This window comes from Uloborus diversus, chromosome 2, assembly GCF_026930045.1.
Source record: "Uloborus diversus isolate 005 chromosome 2, Udiv.v.3.1, whole genome shotgun sequence".
Lineage (NCBI taxonomy): Eukaryota > Metazoa > Arthropoda > Arachnida > Araneae > Uloboridae > Uloborus > Uloborus diversus.
Window position 1 is genome coordinate 187,959,490 of NC_072732.1, and position 21,514 is coordinate 187,981,003.

The 21,514-nt window shown below is 32.8% G+C and overlaps 1 protein-coding gene across 1 annotated transcript in view; it reads left to right on the forward strand.

The window, feature by feature from the left end:
• LOC129216716 (centrosome-associated protein 350-like) overlaps positions 1–21,514 on the forward strand; it is a 94,779-nt gene that overhangs the window by 59,351 nt on the left and 13,914 nt on the right. Inside the window, exons 17-25 of the mRNA XM_054850933.1 lie at positions 681–1,017; positions 2,616–2,698; positions 2,911–3,140; positions 3,757–3,965; positions 9,227–9,345; positions 12,404–12,470; positions 14,001–14,190; positions 19,215–19,405; positions 20,575–20,827. Of these exons, the coding sequence (XP_054706908.1) occupies positions 681–1,017; positions 2,616–2,698; positions 2,911–3,140; positions 3,757–3,965; positions 9,227–9,345; positions 12,404–12,470; positions 14,001–14,190; positions 19,215–19,405; positions 20,575–20,827 (1,679 nt within the window). The remainder of the gene's footprint in view (positions 1–680; positions 1,018–2,615; positions 2,699–2,910; positions 3,141–3,756; positions 3,966–9,226; positions 9,346–12,403; positions 12,471–14,000; positions 14,191–19,214; positions 19,406–20,574; positions 20,828–21,514) is intronic.

Sequence of the window (21,514 nt, forward strand, 5' to 3'; positions counted from 1 at the left end):
AATGAAAGAGAAACTCAAACAGTTTTGTGTTTGTTGGCATCAGTGTGCATGCAGGTGGAATGTTTCTGCTGCAATCCGCCTTCTTATCTGGATACTTTATAGCTATGGCTCTTCCCTCAACTGACACAAGATGAACCAGAAAACTTTATCTTTCAGCAAGATGGTGCGCCGCCTCACTGGCATAATGAGGTACGCGATTGGCTTAACAAAACCGTACCCGACCGCTGGATTGGCCGTAAGGGCCTAATGACAGGGCTTGTTTCCCATGGCCTCCACGGTCACCCGACCTAACTCCGTGTGATTTCTATCTTTGGGGGTTTATTAAGGACCGTGTGTATGTGCCTCCACTGCCAGCCGACCTTCCCGAATTAAGGAACAGGATTGAAACAGCTGTTGCAGCAATTACTAACGAGATACCCATCAAAGTTTGGGAAGAACTCGCATATCGTCTTGACGTGTGCCGAGTGACGAATGTGGTGCTCACATTGAACACTTGTAGGCTATTATGTAAAACTGTTTGAGTTTCTCTTTCATTTGATATATCACTTGTGGCTGTAAGTTTGGTGTAATAAATATTATAATATGTTAAATCCCTGCTATTCATTTTGAAACACCCTGTATAATGTGTTTTTAAAAGAATAATTTTTGCACAAGATCTGATTTTTCACTTTGCATTTTAGAGACATCCAATTAGGATTTCGGTTGTGGACTCTAGTTCTTCGTCTATGAGATCAAAGCAACACAGCATCAATTCTGAGTATGTTGGATTTGAAAAATCCTCATCTAAGCAATCAAAATCTAGTCGCAAAAAATCAAAACATTCCACCTCTAATGCAAGCTCTAAACATGATGAAATAATTGAAGAAATTCAATCAGCCAGTAATGAAGAAATAATGGAACAATCAAGTTCCATAGAACTTGAAGAGTTATCTGCACAGAAATCTTCTCATAGCTCTTCTTCTAAAGTGGCAGAAGTGATTGAATCAGTGACATCTGATTTGAATGCTTCAAGTATCAGTAAGTGTTTAGAAGTCATGAAATGGTTTCTTCAAAACATGTTTATGAAATGAGCCGTTTAGTATCAAGCCCAGCTCAATGCATTTGTTACACTTTTGGTAGAGAAACAGAAAGCAATTCACTTTGCCCACTTAATTTTTCCAAAAGACTTTTTTTTTTTTTTTTGAATAACAATTTGTGTACAACTTCGTTTTTGGTTTCCTTTTTAGATGAGCAACATTATGAATAAAAGTAATTTGGATTCAGCTGATTTTAAAGCAAATTGACCATTTTATTTTGTTTTTAATTTTCCATTCAAATTCCAATTGAATTCATGTGGTACCTCAAATTTGTGCCATGTACTAACCTGTACAATCAAAAATCTGAGTTGATTAAGCCTACCTATTTGTGGCAATCTGGTAAAAGCATGGGTTGAGCTGGTTTTGAATTAAACCAGAAATTTGGCTGCAGTTTTTGACTTGCCTGAGAAGAATTCCTTCCAAACTGCTTTGTGGCATAATAAAAAGCTTGTTCTCATTTGCCAAAGAAGATCAAACTATGAAAAATAAAAAACTTTTCATTGAGCTGGTTTTGATACTGAACAGCTCAAATCAAAGTTACAAATGATTCTCCTAAAATATTAGTTAAACCAGGTTAGCTAATAAACTTTAATTAGAAATGTATCTCAATTGATAGCACAATCAAGCTTCTTTTTCTTTTTTGCAATACAGTAAACCGCAGATAATCCGAATAATAGTTAAAAAACGATACTACTGTATGCAATAGCTAAAAAATATGAATAACACTCACACATACATTTAAATTTTTGCTAAAAACATTGCTATATTCCATCTACTAACATTGAATGCAAAAAATATACATATGTAAAAGCTAAAAATGAACAATAACACAATCATAAGTTCATAAAACATTTAATGACTATTTAAAAAAAAATAGTGAAAAGACCCGCAGATAATCTGAGTCACAGATAAACCAGCCGCTGATAACCGGGAGTTTACTGTATGTGCCTAACTGATCTGAAGATGAATTGTACGATGGCTTCAATAGTGCACAGAAAGCCTTACTGGCTCAAGAAAGGCTGTTAACCGATTCCATCGCTGCAGTCGTCACAAACAAAGGATACCAGTTAAAAAATTTCTTTAAAAAATTTCATTCTCTTCAAAACCACAAAAATTGCTGCAAGGAGTAGTATGTTGTTCTCTTCCATCAACCTGCTCAAGGTTGCCAGGTTTGGCTGATATTTGCAGTGTTAGCTAATTTTAATCACTCTTGACTAGAAAATCTAAAATTAATGAATAAAGTGATGTTTCAAAAAACTCTATTAACATCTTGTTTCCTCCGCCAAAAGTTTTTAATAATTTATTTGAACTTGAGTGGATGAATTAAAAGTATTTTATCTACGATTGAAAATTTGAACGAGATATACAAATATATAGAGCAAGTATGTGAATTAATAGTAGGAATTGAACAATGTAAACAAAGCAAAGGACAATTTTCTATTCAGCTAAATTTTGTTAGGTATGCATTAATAATTTTTTGAAACTTTTCAATTTTCATCAATATTGTGTGCAAGTGATCATTTCTCAATATTTCTCTAGGTGAAAAATTTTCCGAAAGAAGTAATAAAAGAAAGATATCTGGAAATCTCTCATCGCCTTCTCCGGCTAGTCTATCAGATAATGTAAGTTGGCATAAAACTTTGATTTAGGTTTTTTTTTTTTTTTAACTTTAAAAACAACATTGCAATGAGTTTTTAATTAATTATTTTGTATTATAAAATAATATTTGTGTTTAAAGTAATTGATAATGTTCTCAAACATAATCAATAAAATAATTGACTTCACTGCAAAAAAAGGCATAATCATTCATACAAATATTGAATGTTTTTTCTAGGAATCCATATCATCTGCCACAATGATTAGCAGTCAGTCTGGGGACTCTGATTTCTCCCATCAAAATGAGTCAGATGACTCTTTTGCTCAACTCGCATTAGATGTAGTGAAGGGAATGAGTCATGATAAGCAGTTGAGTGCAAAAGAAAAGCTTTCCTTTCTACAAATGCAAGAGAAAATCATTGTTGAAAAGGCCAGAGTTGAAATAAAGTTGCTAGAATTGTGTAAAAAGTAAGTGGTGCAGTGCATATTGTTTGTATGAGTTCCATAAGTTAATTATGAATTTGAATTTTGTTCAAGGGCATACATATGCAAAATTGTAAGGGAGGCTCAGATATTTTTCCCGTGGAAACTGATTTCAGTGCAGATTAGAGTTATTAAAATTTGACATTTTTAGTAACTTAGTCATTTACGGCTGGAGAAGAAATGTTTTTACATTTTTGGAAAGAAAAAAAAGTACTAAAAGCAAGGAATTTCTAACTTCTAAAGGGGCTCTTGAACCCCCCCCCCCCCCCTCTCCATATGGGCACCTTTGATTTTGCTTCTTTATGTATTTAGTACTGAATCTTCTTTCTGTTATGGTATCATTGCTATGGTAGAAATTTTCTGCACCCCCCCTCCCACCACCATCCTTTTTTTTTTGAGCAATCACAAGTTGCTTATTATCCTCGCTTCACCAAAGTTGTTCTGATTTTAGCTGAGTAGCAATTTTGAAAGCTTCAAACTGAACTCCAGTTCACCAATGGACGTTTTGTATCTATTACAATATTTCCCCCTCAAAGTTATTTGTTCTATGTTTTAAGGTATAAATGCATTTCTTTTTTAATCTGGTGTATTTTGACTACAGGAAGTTACGTGATAAAGGGAAGGAGCGAGAAGTAACTGCGATTAAAAAGCTTCAAAATGAAATAATTCTGAGGCTTCGGCAAGAAAAAGCTGAACTACAGTGTAGACAAGAAGCTTGCAGAAGCATATGTGAAAATCACAAGGCTCTTTTGGAAGATAAAAAGAAGCTTTTAAAAGAACCAATGTCTTTAGCGTATCAGATATTGAATAGTAAGCCATCTTATGTTGTACTTCTAACTTTTAACTGTTAAATAATTTTAATCAAAATTGTTTGAAAAAATTGCTAAACAAAAACAAAATCTTTATAAGAATGCAGCACAAGTTTTAGTATAGTTTTTTTTACTTTTTTCAATATCTAATGTATAGAAGAAAGTATTGGATTCGTGCAAATTTTCGAATTTCCAATTTTGACGGATTCGAACGTTTTGAGGTGTGCTGAGTCCATTTCAACTATTTTTGGAAAATGTCTGTCTGTCTGTGTGTATGAGTGTGTGTCACGTCTGTGTGTGACCAGTTTTTTGTGGCCGCTCTACAGCAAAAACTACCGCATGAAATCGAACGAAATTTGGTACATATATGTACCCCTATGTGAACTTGTGCCCATTGGTTTTTGGCCCAAATTCTTCCTAGGGGGTGGGGAAATAGGACGTTTTTTGAGTTACGCGTGCTTGCTATTCCTCAGGAAGTAACTGGCGGGATCAAACAAAATTTGGTCCATATGTTGCCATTAACAGGAACAGGTGCTGATTTAATTTTGGTGTTAATAACCCAAACAGGGGTTGAGCTATAGAGCGTTTCTTGTCGTCAATTGTGACTGCTGTATCTCAAGAAATAATGAACAGAATGAAAGAAAAATTTATTGGCAAGTAGCCCTTAGAGGGTACAAGAGGTAATTCTATTTTGGCGTGAACAGCTAAAAAGGGGGTGGCGCAATCAAACGTTTTTTTTCCCACTGTGAGTGCCGCACTCTATTCTATCAAACTTATAAAAATTCATTTGAATGTATAATACTAGCAAATTTCTGGGCTTGTAAGCCATGATCTGTGTGACAAACATTGGTGTAAAACATTATAATGTAGCATGAGGTAAACTCTTGCAGCTTATCTCTCTTATTTTTGTGTCAAGTTAAGTCAAAAACTTTTTTTTTGTTTCAGCATATAATTTTGTTTGACATACCAGGCATTAGATAAATGCCCTTTCAAGTTAATTTTTGTGTAGAAAACATTTTGTGTCAAGTCATCTTGCGTTGTACCTAGACTAATATCCTTATGCTAGCACACCAATTTCACACATTTAAATAAATCATTGGCTCTGTTTTGGTTCACTTTTAAAAGGCAACACTAGGAATGAGCAGGGTTCGAGGAAAATATTCAAAGTGAGATTTTTCACGATGACGAAACTTTTAAATGAGAGTTGTCAGAATCGCTTGCAAATAGATTTTTCTCAAGTGGGATTTTGGAAAATATTGTAAGAATGGGATGGTTTCCTTCATTCAAAAGTACTACTTTTAGTCATTGAAATGGATGGAATGAGCAAAAAAAATAACATGGACCCAGAAAATACTTTCATTTTCCCAACAGTTTTTTAAAATTAATTTTTTAAAATGTCCAATTTTTTAAACAAGGTGTGATCTTAATAACATCACAAATGATGCACTTTGCCGCATCTTTCTACTACATTTCTACGTTATGATAATCAAGCAACAAATTAAAGTTCGACTCTACACTAACTATCAACCATATTGTTGCCCAAGCACATGAGTAAAGATGCGAATTAAATATTTTGCACTGTGAGTAGCAACCCTGAATGGCATTTCATCATTTGTGATGTCATCAGCAGAAGCCTGAAACAATGAAAGCGCTCCGCTTTAAGTAATTTTTTTTTAATATTAAAAGTAAACAAATTTATCACAAAATGATCAGATCCTATGTTTTTAAGCATGCTCTTTCAGAAAAAAATACTTTTGAAATTTTGGAAATGACCTCATTGCACAATTCCACACCCTAGCGAGAACTCTATACAAAGGTCTCCCGGTTCTTATGAAACTTGGTCTAAGAATAATAATTTGATTAGAAGTTCTCTCAAGGTCAAAAAATATTGGCAGTTCAGAGATAGTAACATCAAACCTGAGATTGGTGCCCTATCCAAAGAGGAGTAAGATAAGAACCACATAGACTTTTCCTCTAAATTCATTTGCTTTGAAAAAGCGTTATACACATCAAACAAAATCTCAGTCAGAAGCATCCTGAATAGACTGTGGCCTATGATCACAGAGAGTAGTTGTACAAGTGATTCAAAAATATGGACACAATTTCAAATTGCTATATTTCCTTCACTGTATGTTGTACAGTCGAGCCCCGACTTACGCAAGGGATGCGTTCCAAGACCCCTCGCGCAAGTCGAAATTTCGCGTTGTGGAACAACGTATGTTTAGAAATTTTTTATAAGCATACCTAATTATTTCAGACAAGTGTTAACACTCTTTAAATTGTCTAAAACCATCTCTTAACTATATATATATTACCGTATCTTTTATAAAGAAATGGGTTTTTTTTTATTGCATTTTAGATAAAGCGTTACAATTTAACATAAATTACTGCTACGAAACACAAAATCAATTATCAATGAGAGACATGAATTAACACAGTACGGTGCTTGCTTTAAATACATTCATTACTGCATTATAATAGCTCTGAACAGTAGATATCGTAAACTTAATTATAATTTTTAAAAGGATGAAGATGATGGTTTATTTAGTGTGAGAACACCCTTCTTTCTAGTCTCTGTAAGCCACAATGAAAGAGCATCTTCTATTTTCATAATATTTGTATTTTGCTCAGACACTACTCTGCGAGCTTCAGTATTAAAACTAAGTTCTGAACTTTTACGGATTTCCTTTTCTTGAATTTTACTTGCATGTATCAAAGAATCACTCATACCTGATCGCTGTGCTACCTTCGATCCGCTTTTTAATTGTTCAAGCATATCGAGAATCTTGACATTTTCTTTAATGGTAAGAAACTTTCTCATTTTCTTTCCAATTTCGCCAACTTTAAATGAAAAAGCGCGTTTGGGAGCCATTCTACTTTATCAATGTTCATATGTAAAGTGGAAAAAAAACATTAAGAATCGCAGCAGTTATTTGTGTAAACTAAAGCAAAGCGCTGCTTAGATTTAGACTAATAACACATTATGTGAACTTCCGCTTTCAGTAATATTAAAGGGATGAAAGTCCATTCAAAAAATCAATATTTAGTGTCAACAAAGCCCATTCTAACGCTCGGATGCTCCTTTCCAAAAAATTTCATGTAGCAGGCGAGCAATTTGCATCAGCAATAAAAAAATCATTACTTAGAAGAAGAAAAAACTTGCGTTATAGTCACTTCACATAAGTCGGATCGCGTTGTAGCGGGATCCGACTGTACTTGCATTCTGTTAAATATATTGAAAAGGGTGTGCTGTGAAGTTTTGAACAGGGCTGCGGAGTCGGAAAGAAAATTGCCGACCCCGACTCCGACTCCTGGATTTTGAAACGCCCGACTCCAACTCCGACTCAGACTCCGGATTTTTTTTAATTTTTTTAATTGTATTTTTTCAACTCCTTCTCTCCATTCAAGGGAAGGGGGAAAACCTCTTAACACAGATTGAAATATTAATTCCTTTTTATGAAAATTTCGCATTTTGTGTTTTATTGTAAACCCAAGACGCCATACAACGTTGGAAATTCAATTTAAAAATCAAACTTTCCAATAGTTACGAGTTAAAAAGTGAGATGACTTAAAAATCCCTTTTAAAAATTTTAAAAAGGATTATCTGTAATTCCCCCCCCCCTTAATGTTTAACAAATAGATATTGATCAAATCATGTGCTTTCAATTTTTGAAAGCTGTAACTTGAGAGGAAAAAAACCTTAAAATCCAAGTTCTTGAGAGGGGGTGGTTTGCCCCGGGTGACACCCATCTGGTAGATGACACCCAAAGTTAATTTCAGAGTTTATAAAAAAATATAAATACTTTAATTCTGAAAATTTTCACGAATACATTTTAAATAATATTTCATCAAAAAAATTTCAACGAAAATAGGGCACATATACGTCAGGAGCTAATTTTACATAAAACGCGGCGGAATACAAATTTGTACGAATAACTTTTACTATACCTATATTTCTTCTTCGCTAAATTTTTAATTTAAATTTTATTGGCTGCTTTAGAATTAACCTAAATATGAAGATTTTTAGATTAACTGCAATTCTTGAGTGTTGTAATCAAGAAATCATTTACTTATTTTGTTCCATACTTTTTAGTGAGAACCAAGCTTACAGAAATAGCCTTAATAAAGAAAAAAACATTAGATTATTTCATCGAATCTTTTGGATTCGTGCTTTCGCGCCAGAACTTCTTTGAATTTGCTGATCACACTTAAACGTTTCAACCTTAGCTACGGGTGTCAACTTACTAATTTGTTACGTTTCTTTTACTATTTTATAAGTGAGATCGAACAAAACACTATATTTCATTTTTATTTGAAAGTGATTACTTGAAAATGTTAGGCAACAAAACCGTTTGCTGACAGTTGCTATTAGTTAAGTTAAAAAGCAAGCAAACTAGGGGACGGCTGCAGAAAGTTCGGTAAGCATTCAAGCTAGCTAATTGCCATAATGGCAGTTATTTTCTCATTAGTATCTTTTTATACATGTAATCGAACCAATTGGTAATCAGTTTTTAAAAAATGCAAGGAGAGTCAGTGAAAAGGAAAGAAAAAAAGAAGCCCGGAGTCGGAGTCGGCATGTTTTCTAACGACTCTGACTCCTTTATCCCAAAATCAGCCCGACTCCGACTCTTCGACTCCGACTCCGACTCCACAGCCCTGGTTATGAATACTACTACTACCTACTCCAGAACTGCATTGGGCTATATTATCAATTGTTAATAAATTATTTACTGCATTAGCTGTAAGTAAAATTCTGGCCACCAAGGTCCCCTGATCTCAGACTACACCCTCTAATTTTTTCTTGTGGGCTTTTTCGTCCCATAGATTTGAATGGCTTATGAAATAAAAACACAGTGGCAATGAGCTAGGTGCTGCATGACATTCGTTATCGAGTATAGGATGAGTTGGGCTCCTGTCCAGATGTTATTGGTTCAGCTGCAGGAGAGCTTTTTGAACATCTTTAAATGCCATGTTAGTATAATCGCAGGAAAAATTACAGAGTTCAAGTGCAGCGTATAGTGCAAGAAATGTAGCAATTTGAAATTGTATCTTGTCTTCTAGAATCGCTGTGTATTATTGACCCTGGCAATGAAAGCCTACTTTTATGTTCATTTGCAATGTTACTTTTTAGTGTTAATTCTTCAGAATTTATTAATGATAAAATCATTGTTTTTGGTGAATATATGTACTCTTATGTAAATCAAAATATTATTTAATGTGTCTACTCTACACCTTGTGTACTTATCTGCATTTTTTGCATAGGGAAAGAAAAAGGACATATCTCAAAGCTTGCTTCCCAAGACAAATTGAAAGAAGTTCCTAGAGCTAAATCTTCCTCTTCGTCCACACCAACTGTCATTTCTAATGATGAACAGATAGTGGTATAGTGCTTCTATGTTAATCATGAATATGTCATGTACAATTTAAATCAACATATTTGTTTAAAAAGCAACAGTAAAGCTTCCACTAATTTTAGCCTGATGCAAATAGCAATTCTTTTTTTTTTTTTGCCACTATTGAGAAAATGTGTCAAGCTATACATATGCATTGAATTAGATGGAGAATAAAAATGATTTTATGTATTGATGCCAAAAACAAAAAATGTTGCTATTCTTGTATATGGAAGTGCCACTTTTGTTGATTGCAAAACACTTTGATAAAGTATTATCGGAAAACATATCAAGTTTTAGTTATCTTTTTTAAGCCATTCCTCAATTCATTATTGAAATCTTAAAAAAGATCATCAAGCGAGAGCTTTAATAAATCTGTATATATTATGTACTTCATATTTAAGTACTGTATTCACATGAATTCTTCTACAGTTTAGTATCATTATTCATTATTATTTATCATCTTCTGTTTTGTTTGAATTATCATGCTTCAATTTTTGGCTTTCTTATTGTTTTAGTAGTTTGTAAGTGCTCAGTAGTTATATTTTGATATTTTAAACAAGTTAATAATTTTAAGAAACAAAAAATTTTACTTAATTGAAATTTGTGCATGACATCCTTTAGCAAAGTGCAAACTATTACTCTGTTGCAAGTCTTGAACATTTTACTAGGAAATTCAAAAGCAGAACAATTTACCTTAATGTTGAATGACTTGTACTATTCAATTGATTAGCGATTCGGATGTTCTCTTCAATATCAGAATGACACTTGAATAAAACAGATAACATCTCATTCTCAATGTTTGGATTATATGATAACAAAAAAAATTCAATTTCACATCAATTCATTTGTATTGCCATTTTCCCCTCTCGCTCTGAATTTAAAAATGAGCTTCAATATTTACAATCTAGTAGATATATATAATGGTGCTCTCTAATACTGCTGTAGTGGTAATATTCATCCATTATTGTTATTCAAAGAAATGCAAAATATTTAAACTATTAGGTAGAAAAATGGACTAGCAGTGAACAAAGAAAGAATAAATACAGTAATAAATTACTGTTATAATCAAAGAGAAAACCTTGCTTTTTGGCCTCGACTATTGTAAAAGTACTTATTTTGGCAAGGCTTTAATGTTCCCAATTTTTGCAGTGCTGTTGTTATTGCAAAAATTTAAGCCTCATGAAATATTTCTACTTTATATTATATAAGGGTTTCCCAAATGAAAAATGAGCAAGTTGAATAAAAATAATACTTTTAATGTAAATCAAAAGAAATCGCCATGGGGGTTGAAACACAGGTCCCAGCATTGTGGAAGCAGGTCAATGCCTTTGCTGTAGAAAGATCGGGGCTGATTCCTAAAAGGAAGTCTTGCACAGCTTCCTTCACTTCATTGTCCAAATGGAAACGTTTCCCTGTAATGCTCTCTTTAGTGACCCAAAGATGTGGAAGTCACCGGGTGACAAGTCCGGACTATATGGGGGGTGCTCCAAAGCCTCCCAACGGAATCCGTTTAGATTCGTCTGGGCTTCCTGGGAGACATGTGGAAGGGTTTGTGGATGTTAGTGTGAACCGTTCCTTTACTCAGCTTGAGTTCGTTACTGATTTCACGGGTATTAATCCTTCGATTAGCTCGGATCATTTTGCTAACGAAAGCAATGGAATCATTGGTGATCGTGATGTTTGCGTGGCCCGGGCTCGGCAGATCCGATGTCATTTGTTACCCTTGTTGCAAACTTTTGCAACACTTGTTTACAGCCGTACAACCTAAACAGTGGTTGCTATATGCGGATAGATGTCCGCATTACGCTCACCTTCCGCAACCAGAAACCATACTACTGCCCGTTGTTCTGATCTGGACACATCCATGGATAGCAGAACTTTCCTTTTGTACATTTTCCTCTACTGCAAACAGGTTTCACCGCTGAACGATATCTGAGATGCATACCTCATACCACCCTTTATATACTTGTGGGATGGCACTGTAATGGAATCATTCACTCTGACACTCCGACATTATCCCACGTGTCCATTTTTCATTTGGGCAAACCTTATATAGTTAACTTTTAATTCTGTTCATGTACGTTTCGTGAAATTTTCAGCTCACAAAATCACCGATTTCTTCATGAAAATTACTGCTCTCGGAAGTGCTTTTACAGTATATGAACACTGATTATGTAACATTAAATACTGTTAGAAAAATGCCTCCATTTGAGTTCATGGAGAAGTTCCGAGAAAGCTAGGAAGTACTTTTAAATTATAGAACTTGTTTTGTATCTAACTTGGTAAATTATTCTACTCTCCTAAACCGACGTTCGCAAATGTTTACCCCTCTGTGTCTAGAGAACCAACTGTAACTCACGTGTTTACCAGTATAAGCCGTATGATATCACAGCGTAAGTGTTGAGTAGCAGGTTGCTGATGCTGATGTGAAAAGTAGTTTAAAATGTTTTCATGCTTGAAGATCTCTGAGTTGACATGTATTTTTTTTTATCATATCATGCAAATTAAGCTCTATGTTATGGAGTTACGTAGGTTTTAACGGTGATCATAAAAGGTCTGGTTCCCTGGTAAAAGGTCCACAGTTTCCTGTGGTGTGGCAAATACTTATGTATTGGACTGGTGTAGAACTTTTATGATATTTTGAACTGTTTTTTTGAGAACTTTAAAAGAGGGGGATTATTTTCTCGTCAATTGTTTTGAGATATAAGTTTATTCTATTTACACATGTTATTTCCTATTTACATTTGTATTTTGTCAAATAAATTGTCATTTATTTGTTAAAGATATGAGTCTGTAGTCATTTCGCTCGGGTAGATCGCCGCACGGACTCTTTTTCAGTTGACTTGCTTTCAAAAACCTGTTTTTAGTTCTTAGAACTCAAGATTCCAACTAAGCTATAAGATAAGGGCCTACAAATGCCTTTTTCTCTTCATGTTTAGATGTTAAGTGAACCTCACACTGTCTCTAGTCTGAAGTCTTTTAAAATTATGTTGTTTCTCTTGTGCTGTAATTAGTTACAGCTTGTTAAACTTTTTTTTTTTTCAAGGAGGAGGAAGGTGTTATTTCTGAAGTTCCTGAGATGTTGAAAGGTTTAGCAAGCAATTCTTCCCTAGGTAAGGTTAAACATCTGCCCTTTTCCCTTGATATTGTGTGTACTGAATTTCATTGAAAACAATTAATTTAAATCAAACTTAAGAAGTAAGTGAATTTGTTTCAACTATTTATAGAGGTCTTCTGTGCGTGTGCGTCTAGTTTTATGCATGTTTAATAAGTAAATAATTACCCCCTTGATTTAACAAAACAGTTGTATATAATTAGATAGTAAACATACTCCTCTGAAATGTGTTGGTTGTATGTTCTTCACGTTAATGAAATTATAATATGTATGTTGAATCATTTGCTTTCATTCCTATTGCAAAGCAGTATCTCATCGTCAGTGAAGATGTCTTTTTGCCCTAAACTTCATTCGAAGTTTTATCCTCGAAATGAGCTTAATACATAAGTTTCAAAAAAATATTTTTTTCCCTATAGTTTGATTTTTTTTCTATACTCTTACTCTGATTTGAAACATTCCTCTGAATCAGGACAAAACCACTGCCAAAAATTTTTCTCAAATAATTTTTGGCAGCGGCCATGCACAAATCCCTCACAATCAGGTCAAAAACCTTTCATAAATGCCGTGTCTAAACCTGCTCAACTTTTAGTGCCATTATAGAAACTTGTGTGTGTGTGAGGGTAGCATCGACAACATTATTACTGTCTGACCATCGATTACATGGAAAGGCTAATATCCCATTTATAGGCGGAAATGGACGTATCTATTAGTTTATAGGTATTGTAAGTTGGTTTGTTTCAGATGTGCACTTTTGCCTCTCTATTATTTAGCCTTAGTTTTGTAAAAATAAAAATTTGCTCACAGCAACATTTTTTTAAATCTAAAGTATATTTGATCTATATTCTCAAGGCAAAAATTAATTGATTTATTTATTCACAACAAATTTTGAGCTTACCATTTTGCTTTTACATTCCTGAACGAAATGAAAATATTTTTTCTTTTTGTTGTTTCCATGGTAACTATTTTTGTTTCCCCTTGTTTTATTTTTGAGAATGCAATAAATGAATAAGGCACTAGTGACATTATAAAACACTTGCATCAAAATCCCATCGTTATTTTCCCTGCTCCCCTGCTAGTTTCATTCACTTGGAATCATCTTTACTTTGCAGATTGCCGCATTAGATACAATCCGTGGTCAAACAGTATTATAAATTGCTTAATCAACTCACATTTTTGACTGTTCAGGCTAGTACATGGCATAAAAGTTAAAACTACACAAATTTGATTGCACTATTTAAAAATAAGGCTGATTTATTTTAAAACCAGCTCAAACAAAAATCTTTTAGAAAAGTTCAGTGTCAGCGCGTGAAATGTTTTTGTCTCTCCTATAAATTTCAAAAAATCAATTGAGCTGGTTTCGATACTGAACGCTCCGTTTTATTGGGCTTTGCCATATTATTTTATTGTTAGCATTTTTGTTATTTATGTCTGATCAATCACTGAGTTATTCATTCTGTTCATTTTTAAGTTCTGAAATGTATGATTGTTGTCATATGGTATGTTATTCATTTATTTTAATGACTTTCAGAATCTGTTATTGAGCAAATACCTGAGCAAACTAAGTCATCTTTACCATCCTATAGTAAATCTCATCAAAGTTCTCCAAGTGTTACTTATTCTCCATCAAACACGGGACAAAGTAACTCAAATATGAACCAACCAAGCAATTCCCTAGATACAAATATTCAAGGCTTGAAGAAGCTTGAAGCCAGTAAAAGGTATTATTAATGCTTTTGCCAAATGTAAAAAAAAAAGAAAAAGAAAAAATCCTGCATTTACATGATTTATATGCTTTTAAAAAACCTTGAAAACTGTTTGAAATTAAAGGCTTCATTTTCAAGTGCTTGAAAAACATATCTTTAGTTCTTAAATTTGGTTATTTATTTCTTTAAAACGTGCGTGTTTTTTAAATAAGCTTGTTTTAAAAAAAAATGCTGTTGTTTCCCTCCAAAATTTTATGATTGTATTAGTATATTTAAAAAATTTGTTTTTTTTCCCCACAGAGAAACCTAACTACAGTCAAATCTTGTTAACACAAAATCGCTTAACATGAAATATCGTTTTACATTAAATCCTGGGAGTTAACAATAGCTTATTAATTTATCGGATGAGATGAATTCAGATTAACATGAAATTTATCAGTTTCACGTAACAAGGGTTTGACGGTATTTTTGAAAAACTTATTAATTTTCTTGTTTGGGGAAAACAGACCCTCAACTTTATTGCATGGGAGGAATTGACTTATTTAAGTTACTTAAATAGATGATGCAAGCTGCATGAATGCACACTGGATACCAGTGTCGAAATATAACCAGCATTTTAACGAAGCGTTTACCTTCAGCTCAACAACGGGGCGGGGCCTCCAGATTAATTGAACTCCAAATGAGGGCAAAATGCAAATATCTGTTTACGATAGCTTTTCCGGAATTGGGGAAGAATAAGGTGTTTTGCTTGCAGTTCTTCATTAGCGTTGAACATATTTGATATTAGTGGCACCTGCACGGCTTTGCCCGTAGTAGAAAATTAAAAGGTCTTTTGGTTTGCCTGTATATTTACAAATAATGTATGGTGAATCTTCTCGCCAATTGGCTTGTGCCCATGTTACAGTTCAACGTTATGATAACTTCGTAATTTACTCGTCCATCTTATGATAATTTTGTTCTTAAAATTGGAAAAGAAAAAGAACCACATCAAATTTTCCAAAAATTGCTTCGAGATGCACACCCCCATGCTACAAACTAACTTTGTGCCAAATTTCATGAAAATTGTCCGAACGGTCCTAGGCACTGTGTGCATCAGAGAGATATAAACAGGCTTTCAGCTTTATTATTAGTAAAGATTTCGTCAATTGAATCCCAATTTGATTGAAATTTTCATATACTGCAGAAAAAAGTTCGCACAAAAAAAGACAGCACAAAAACAGGTTTGAGTGTACATGCACACATAATTTTTAAAAACTGTATTTATTATAATGTGCTTTAGCAGTTTTTTGGGGAAAGTGGAGGGAGAGGGGGAGTAGATAAAGTTTTCTCTCACTTTTTTAAGACTTCAGGTCCCTTTTTTCCTTCAGGACAAATATGAAAATCTGTTGGGAACTTAATGCTTATGAGGTAGCTTCCAAAATATTGATGTTTACCAGGGGTCTGGCCAGAGGATATTTGGGTCCGTTAACAGACCTTTCACAAAAATCCGAGCAACCAAAACGGACCTTTCACAAAATCCCGATCAAACAAAACGGACCTTTCACAAAATCCCGATCAAACAAAATGGACCTTTCACAAAATCCCGATCAAACAAAACGGACCCTTCACAAAATTCTGATAAACAAGATCGGATCTTTCACAAATTGTTTATTGAAAGAGCAAAAACAAAATAACGCATATTTCTGTGTATAAACCGATAATTTTTGGAGCCTTTTTTGAAGTCAAATTAGAGGGATCAGCTTATACTAAATCGGCTAATTTTGAGAAAAAAAAATCGGCACTCTTGCGATGTTCCTGCAAGTGATAAGTAATTGCTACTGCCAAATAAATATAATGGTGGTTTGTTTTATCACAGCTAATTAGCAGCTGTGTTGTTGTAAACTTTTCTGAAAAGGCATTGGTAAGCACTTTTATCCCCCCCCCCCCCCCCGCTCATGATTTAATAAACAATAATAATATATACAGTGGCTCCCAAAAGTGTTCGTACACCTACGATTTTCAATGAAATAGGCCATTATCCATTGGTTAGAATTAATATTTCGGAATAGGTATTTTATTATAAGATCTATGATCTATATTTAACAAAACTACATGAAAATTTTTAATAAAACATTAAAACATAATTTTTAAAAAATCAAAAACCAAAAAGTGCCGGAAATTCTATCTCACAAAAGTCTTCGTACACTTCGAAAAAATGTCAAAAAATTAGTAAATAATCTAACTTTTTACAAAGTTATTATTTAGTAGAACATCATGCAGTATCAACAAGAGCTTTTAAACGTCTGGGAATAGATTTCATTGTTTTTTCTTTCTTTTTTTTGGGGTAATTTCTGAGTAAGTATTCAACCCCAGTTTGAGTCTTACTGTTTCTAGCTCTATTTTCGTTTCAAAGCTGTATTTTTGTAATATAGCCCCCATATATTTCTAAATATGTTACATTAAGTTCAAATCTGGAGATTGAGGGGGTATTTCTAAGCATAAGGACAATTTTTGAGGCACCAAACGCAAACTTGTGCTTCTTATCGTTATCGCGATAAAAAACAAAGTTGTTTCCGATTACCAAATTTTGGGCTAATAGTTTAAAATTGCTTTTTAAAATATTTAAATGAACAGCATGATTCATTATTTAATCAAAAAATTCCAAATTTCCAAGTCCTGATGCTGTAATGCACCCTCACACTAAAACACTTTCACCGTCCTGATTAACTGATCCAACTAAGTTCTTCAGATTAAATTCCTCATTTTTTCTTTTATTTACAATTATACAACAATTTAACCCAAAATGTTAAATTTATTTTTATCTATAAGTAAGACGTTGTTCCAAAACGTTTTGAGCTTATTTATCATTGATTTTGCGACGGAAAGCGTAAGCTTACTGTTATTCGCACGAACAAGAAAATTTCAGCAGGAAGAGGTCCCATTTAATCCAGGTAATCAGACAACTTGGCGAACAATTTTAGGTGAAAATTAAACATAAAATGTTTCATTCAATTCTGCAGAAATTTTTTCAGCACTCAAATGTGTATTTTTCATAATTTTTTTAACTGTAAACCTCCGATCACGCATTGTTAACTTTGCCAGTTGACCTTTTCTTATCGTGTTTTCGATCCTATTCTTGTCTTTAAAGCATTTTATCAAGCACTTCACTATAGAACGGTATAAATTACCTAATTTAGGGACATTTCAAACCAATTTACCGCTACTGTGAGTAAACAATTCAAATTTCGAATGGTGTTTGTGGTGTTTTTCAAATACCAGTCATTTTAAAGTAATAAACACAATATTAAGGAATAAATAAACAAAAAATTAAAGCCAAATGACTTTTAAGGGTCAACACAATGCAAAAATAATAAAAAAATGACATATGATAGTTTTAATCATGAATTTATTCGAAAAAATTTGAGTGTACGACGACTTTTGTGGCGTATTATTTCGCCGACTCTTCATTTTTCGACAAATTTCAAAAATAAAATCTGGCAATATTTTGAAAAAAACTACTGAGTTTTATTCAGAATGGCATAAGAATGGTGTGAAAAAAAATTGGACTTCATATTCAAATTCAGTTTTGCGTTATTCTGGTTTTACTACAAAATTTCAAGGTGTACGAACACTTTTGGGAGCCACTGTATCTGCGAAATGAACTTAGAACTGCAAAGGGATAGATAGTAAGGGTGGGGAAAAAATATGATCTCTTCAGGTAGGGTTACCAACTTCAAAATTATCACCACTTAGCAGCGTCTGGCGTTAAACCTTTGTAATGACTTGATTAGAAAATATTCTTATCATTTTACCAGCTTGTCAATATTTGCATTTTTGCGGTGCGGTGCGATGTTTAATTGTTATTTTGGAAGAAAATTATATGGGTTTTGATTTTTCGATGTTAACAAGGATGATTAACTTTAAATAAACTCTTTTAATTACCGTTTTTTTTTTCTTTAGATGTCTGCATTTTGAAAAATGCAATCTTTTAACATCCGATATGAGAATCGTATTTTGTTCTTTTTTCAAGCTAGCTTCGCTTTATTAGGATGCAAATAAATGAAAAGTCTCTTTATTTTTGTTGGAACTCTCATTTCAAGTTTTTAAAGCAAAATTCCATTTTCTGTTATGAGTCAAAAATTAAAATGCTGAATAGATGTTTTTTTTTTTTTTTTTTTTTTTTTTTTTTTGCGTCAACTGTGTCCACAGATATTAATGAAATGTTTATCATAGGACCCTAAATTGCAATTTTAAAATAATTTTATCAAAAATATTTCTTTTACGAGCCGTTTTTATACTTTTAATGCCTTCACTTTGAGAATTGCGATCTCTTTGCATCCGCTATGGGAATCCGATTTTTCGCATTTTTAATGTTTATTACGCTTTGTTAAGAGGTAAACAATTAAAATATCTTTTTATTTTTGTTAAAATCACGGAATTTATAAGTTTTAAACGAAATTCTGTGCTTTTTAAGAGTGTCTTGGGTCAAAAAGTTAAATGCTGAACCCTATTCTGAATTTTATTTTATTTATTTTTTTGTTACTGTTATTTTAAATACTGTACAGAAATATTTCTAGTATAATTTAACATAATGTTGAATGGTAGATAAGTATTGATACTTGAGAGAGCGATGCCCCCCCCCCCCCCCCCGCCAAATATCAGATAAACACTCCAGAATGATTTTTTCGACATAGAAGAGTCAAACGCTCAACTTTAAATTTAATTGATGCAGTTTGTACCATCTCTAAATTCTAAAATTTTGTTTTAACAATTTTTTTTTTTTTTTTTTTTTTTTTTTTTTGCAAAATTATTTGATTTTTTACAAAATTAATTCATTTTTCACAAAATTATTTGATTTTTCACAAAAAACGGACCCTGTGAAAAATCCTGGACAGACCCCTGTTTACTTCAATGTTATTTTAGGGGGTGGGAGAGGGTATTATCTTCTTCAGAAATAGAGTACATCTTTCGAGAACCTGTATGGAAGATTTTTTTTTTAATAAAAAAGTTATTGAAACTACAGGCAATTTATTTTATGCATAGTTATTGTATTCTCACAGGCATTTAACTAAAAGGGAACAACGTATTCTGCAGAGAAGAAAGCATGTTGAAAGTCTACTTCAATGGCATAAAAAGCTTGATAGTGAAGAAATGGCAGTTAGAGAACTTGAACAAAAGGCATTGGAACTTGTTGACCACAGTAAAAAGAAGACAAAGTACTATGTTTCTTCTACATCAACAGAATTAAACAGTATGCTTGATTTATGAGCTCTAAATAAATGATGTTTTGTCTTAGCTAAATTCTATGTTATGCTATTTATTTAATAAAATATTTAATTATCAACTTAGTCTTCTTAACTGTATTTATTAACTTTATTAACTGAGCTTCTTAACTTCATTTCTTATTGCATGCTTCTAACCACATATTTCGTTTTACATAGCTATATCTTTTTCCTTCATATTTTCTGTGGGAAAAGCAAAATTGCTCATCATTTAGATCAGTTTTTAAGAAGTTCTAATCATATAAAGACATGAAACTAAAGACTCACTGGAACAAATTTTAAGAGCTTTAAAAGATATATCAAACTTTATCAAGATTGAATCAATGATAAGGTAAATTTCTAAAGCACAAAGTAAGCAAAAATAATGCATACACATGTTTTGAGTTTCTAATGCTAAGCTGGAAATACCAAAGATCTTCTTTGGTGAAACTATGAATAAACAAAAGCATGAGGCTTGGGCTTTGTTTTAATAATTATTATTATTGTTGGAAAATTTTATTTTGCAAATTTTGACAATAACAGGACTGAGATTCATTTATTTGAATTTCTGACTTTTTTCTTTTTTTTTTAAAGAATCTTAACTTTTTACAAAAATTTGTTTAATAAGTTAATACTTTTCCCTCTTAAGGGGTCAAAAGTTTGGCAAATAAGACAAGATTTGCCAACACTGCACTCGTAATTTCTGCAAACTCATAAGTCTTGTTGGTTTCTGTTGAAGAATAATTCTTTGGAGAGCTATTGCTATACTTGCTGAATTAATTATTAGGTGTTTGTTGTAATAAAATTATTTTAACATGCTTTTGAACTTAACTGAGTTGTTTTGTTTTTGTGCATAACACAATTTGTATTTTTTGACTTGTCAGAGTTTGAATTTTATGTATTTACACACTTTCTCTACATATTGCACTATTATGCTTACAATAAATACAGGACCTTGCTTGTATCAATAGCTCCATACTAATTTGTTTCCTAATGGTGGAATATCTTGAAGTTTTATTCTTGTTATTTTATAACTACAAACTCATCTAACCAAGTTATCATCTCCTATTTTGTTAATGAATTCTTAAGATTACTTATGCAAAATAGATGTGATAGATTGGACCACTTTTTCATAACTTCAAAGAGTTTTTGATTTCAGATATGAACAAAACGGAACCAAACACAGAAACTGCACCTCCACCAGAAGCTAAAGTGAATTTCTCTAGTCAATCCAGTGATATAACTTCATCCATTAAAAACGCAAGTAGTAGTCATAAGCTTAGCAACAAGGAAAGTTCATCCATCCTGGAAGAGAGCAATTCCGGATCTTCCTCGGGAAATGGCGTGGAAGAAGCTCTTACTCCCGAAAAAGGTAGTTCCGGGGCAGAGTCATACGTTACTACTGTAGCAAGGTATCTATTTTTTTTTACATGTTTGACTTTTTCCAAATACAAAAACTTAAAGTGTCTCCTTAATAAAATCAATTTCGGAAATATTGTTGAAGAGTTATCATTTCATCCCTTTAGAGACAATTTTGTGATTTGTAAGAAACAAATGGAAAACTATGTTAAATTCATTTAAGTGTGCAAGTGCTCAGACACATTTTCGACTTGATTTTACTTTAGTCATCCTAAATTCATAAAAATATGTGTAAGTTATGTATAAATTGCTTAGATGTAGCTTTTATAGTTTTAGGCTGGTTAAAGTAAAATTGAATTTCAAAAAAATTGTATGAATTCTCATGGAGTGGAGAATAAAGGATATTTGATGAGATTACTTGACAAGCTTGTTGTTTAATATGTTTTGGAAATGTTTATTAAATATATTGAAGGATTGGCTGTGCAAATTCTTGTAATATTCAATTTTACAACATGCATACGCAGTAAGATTGCAATTGGGTGATTTAAATAGTTGTGAAAAGCCACAAATGCGATAGAATGTTTTAACCATTATGTTGTCATCTGAGAATCTGTAAATGGCACATTATTATTTTGAAAGTACAAAGACTGCTGAAATACTCATGCCACAGAAAAGTACAATGCATTAGAAAGAATAAACGTACTGTTAATCTGTTTGCATTATTTTCAATTGAATTTCAC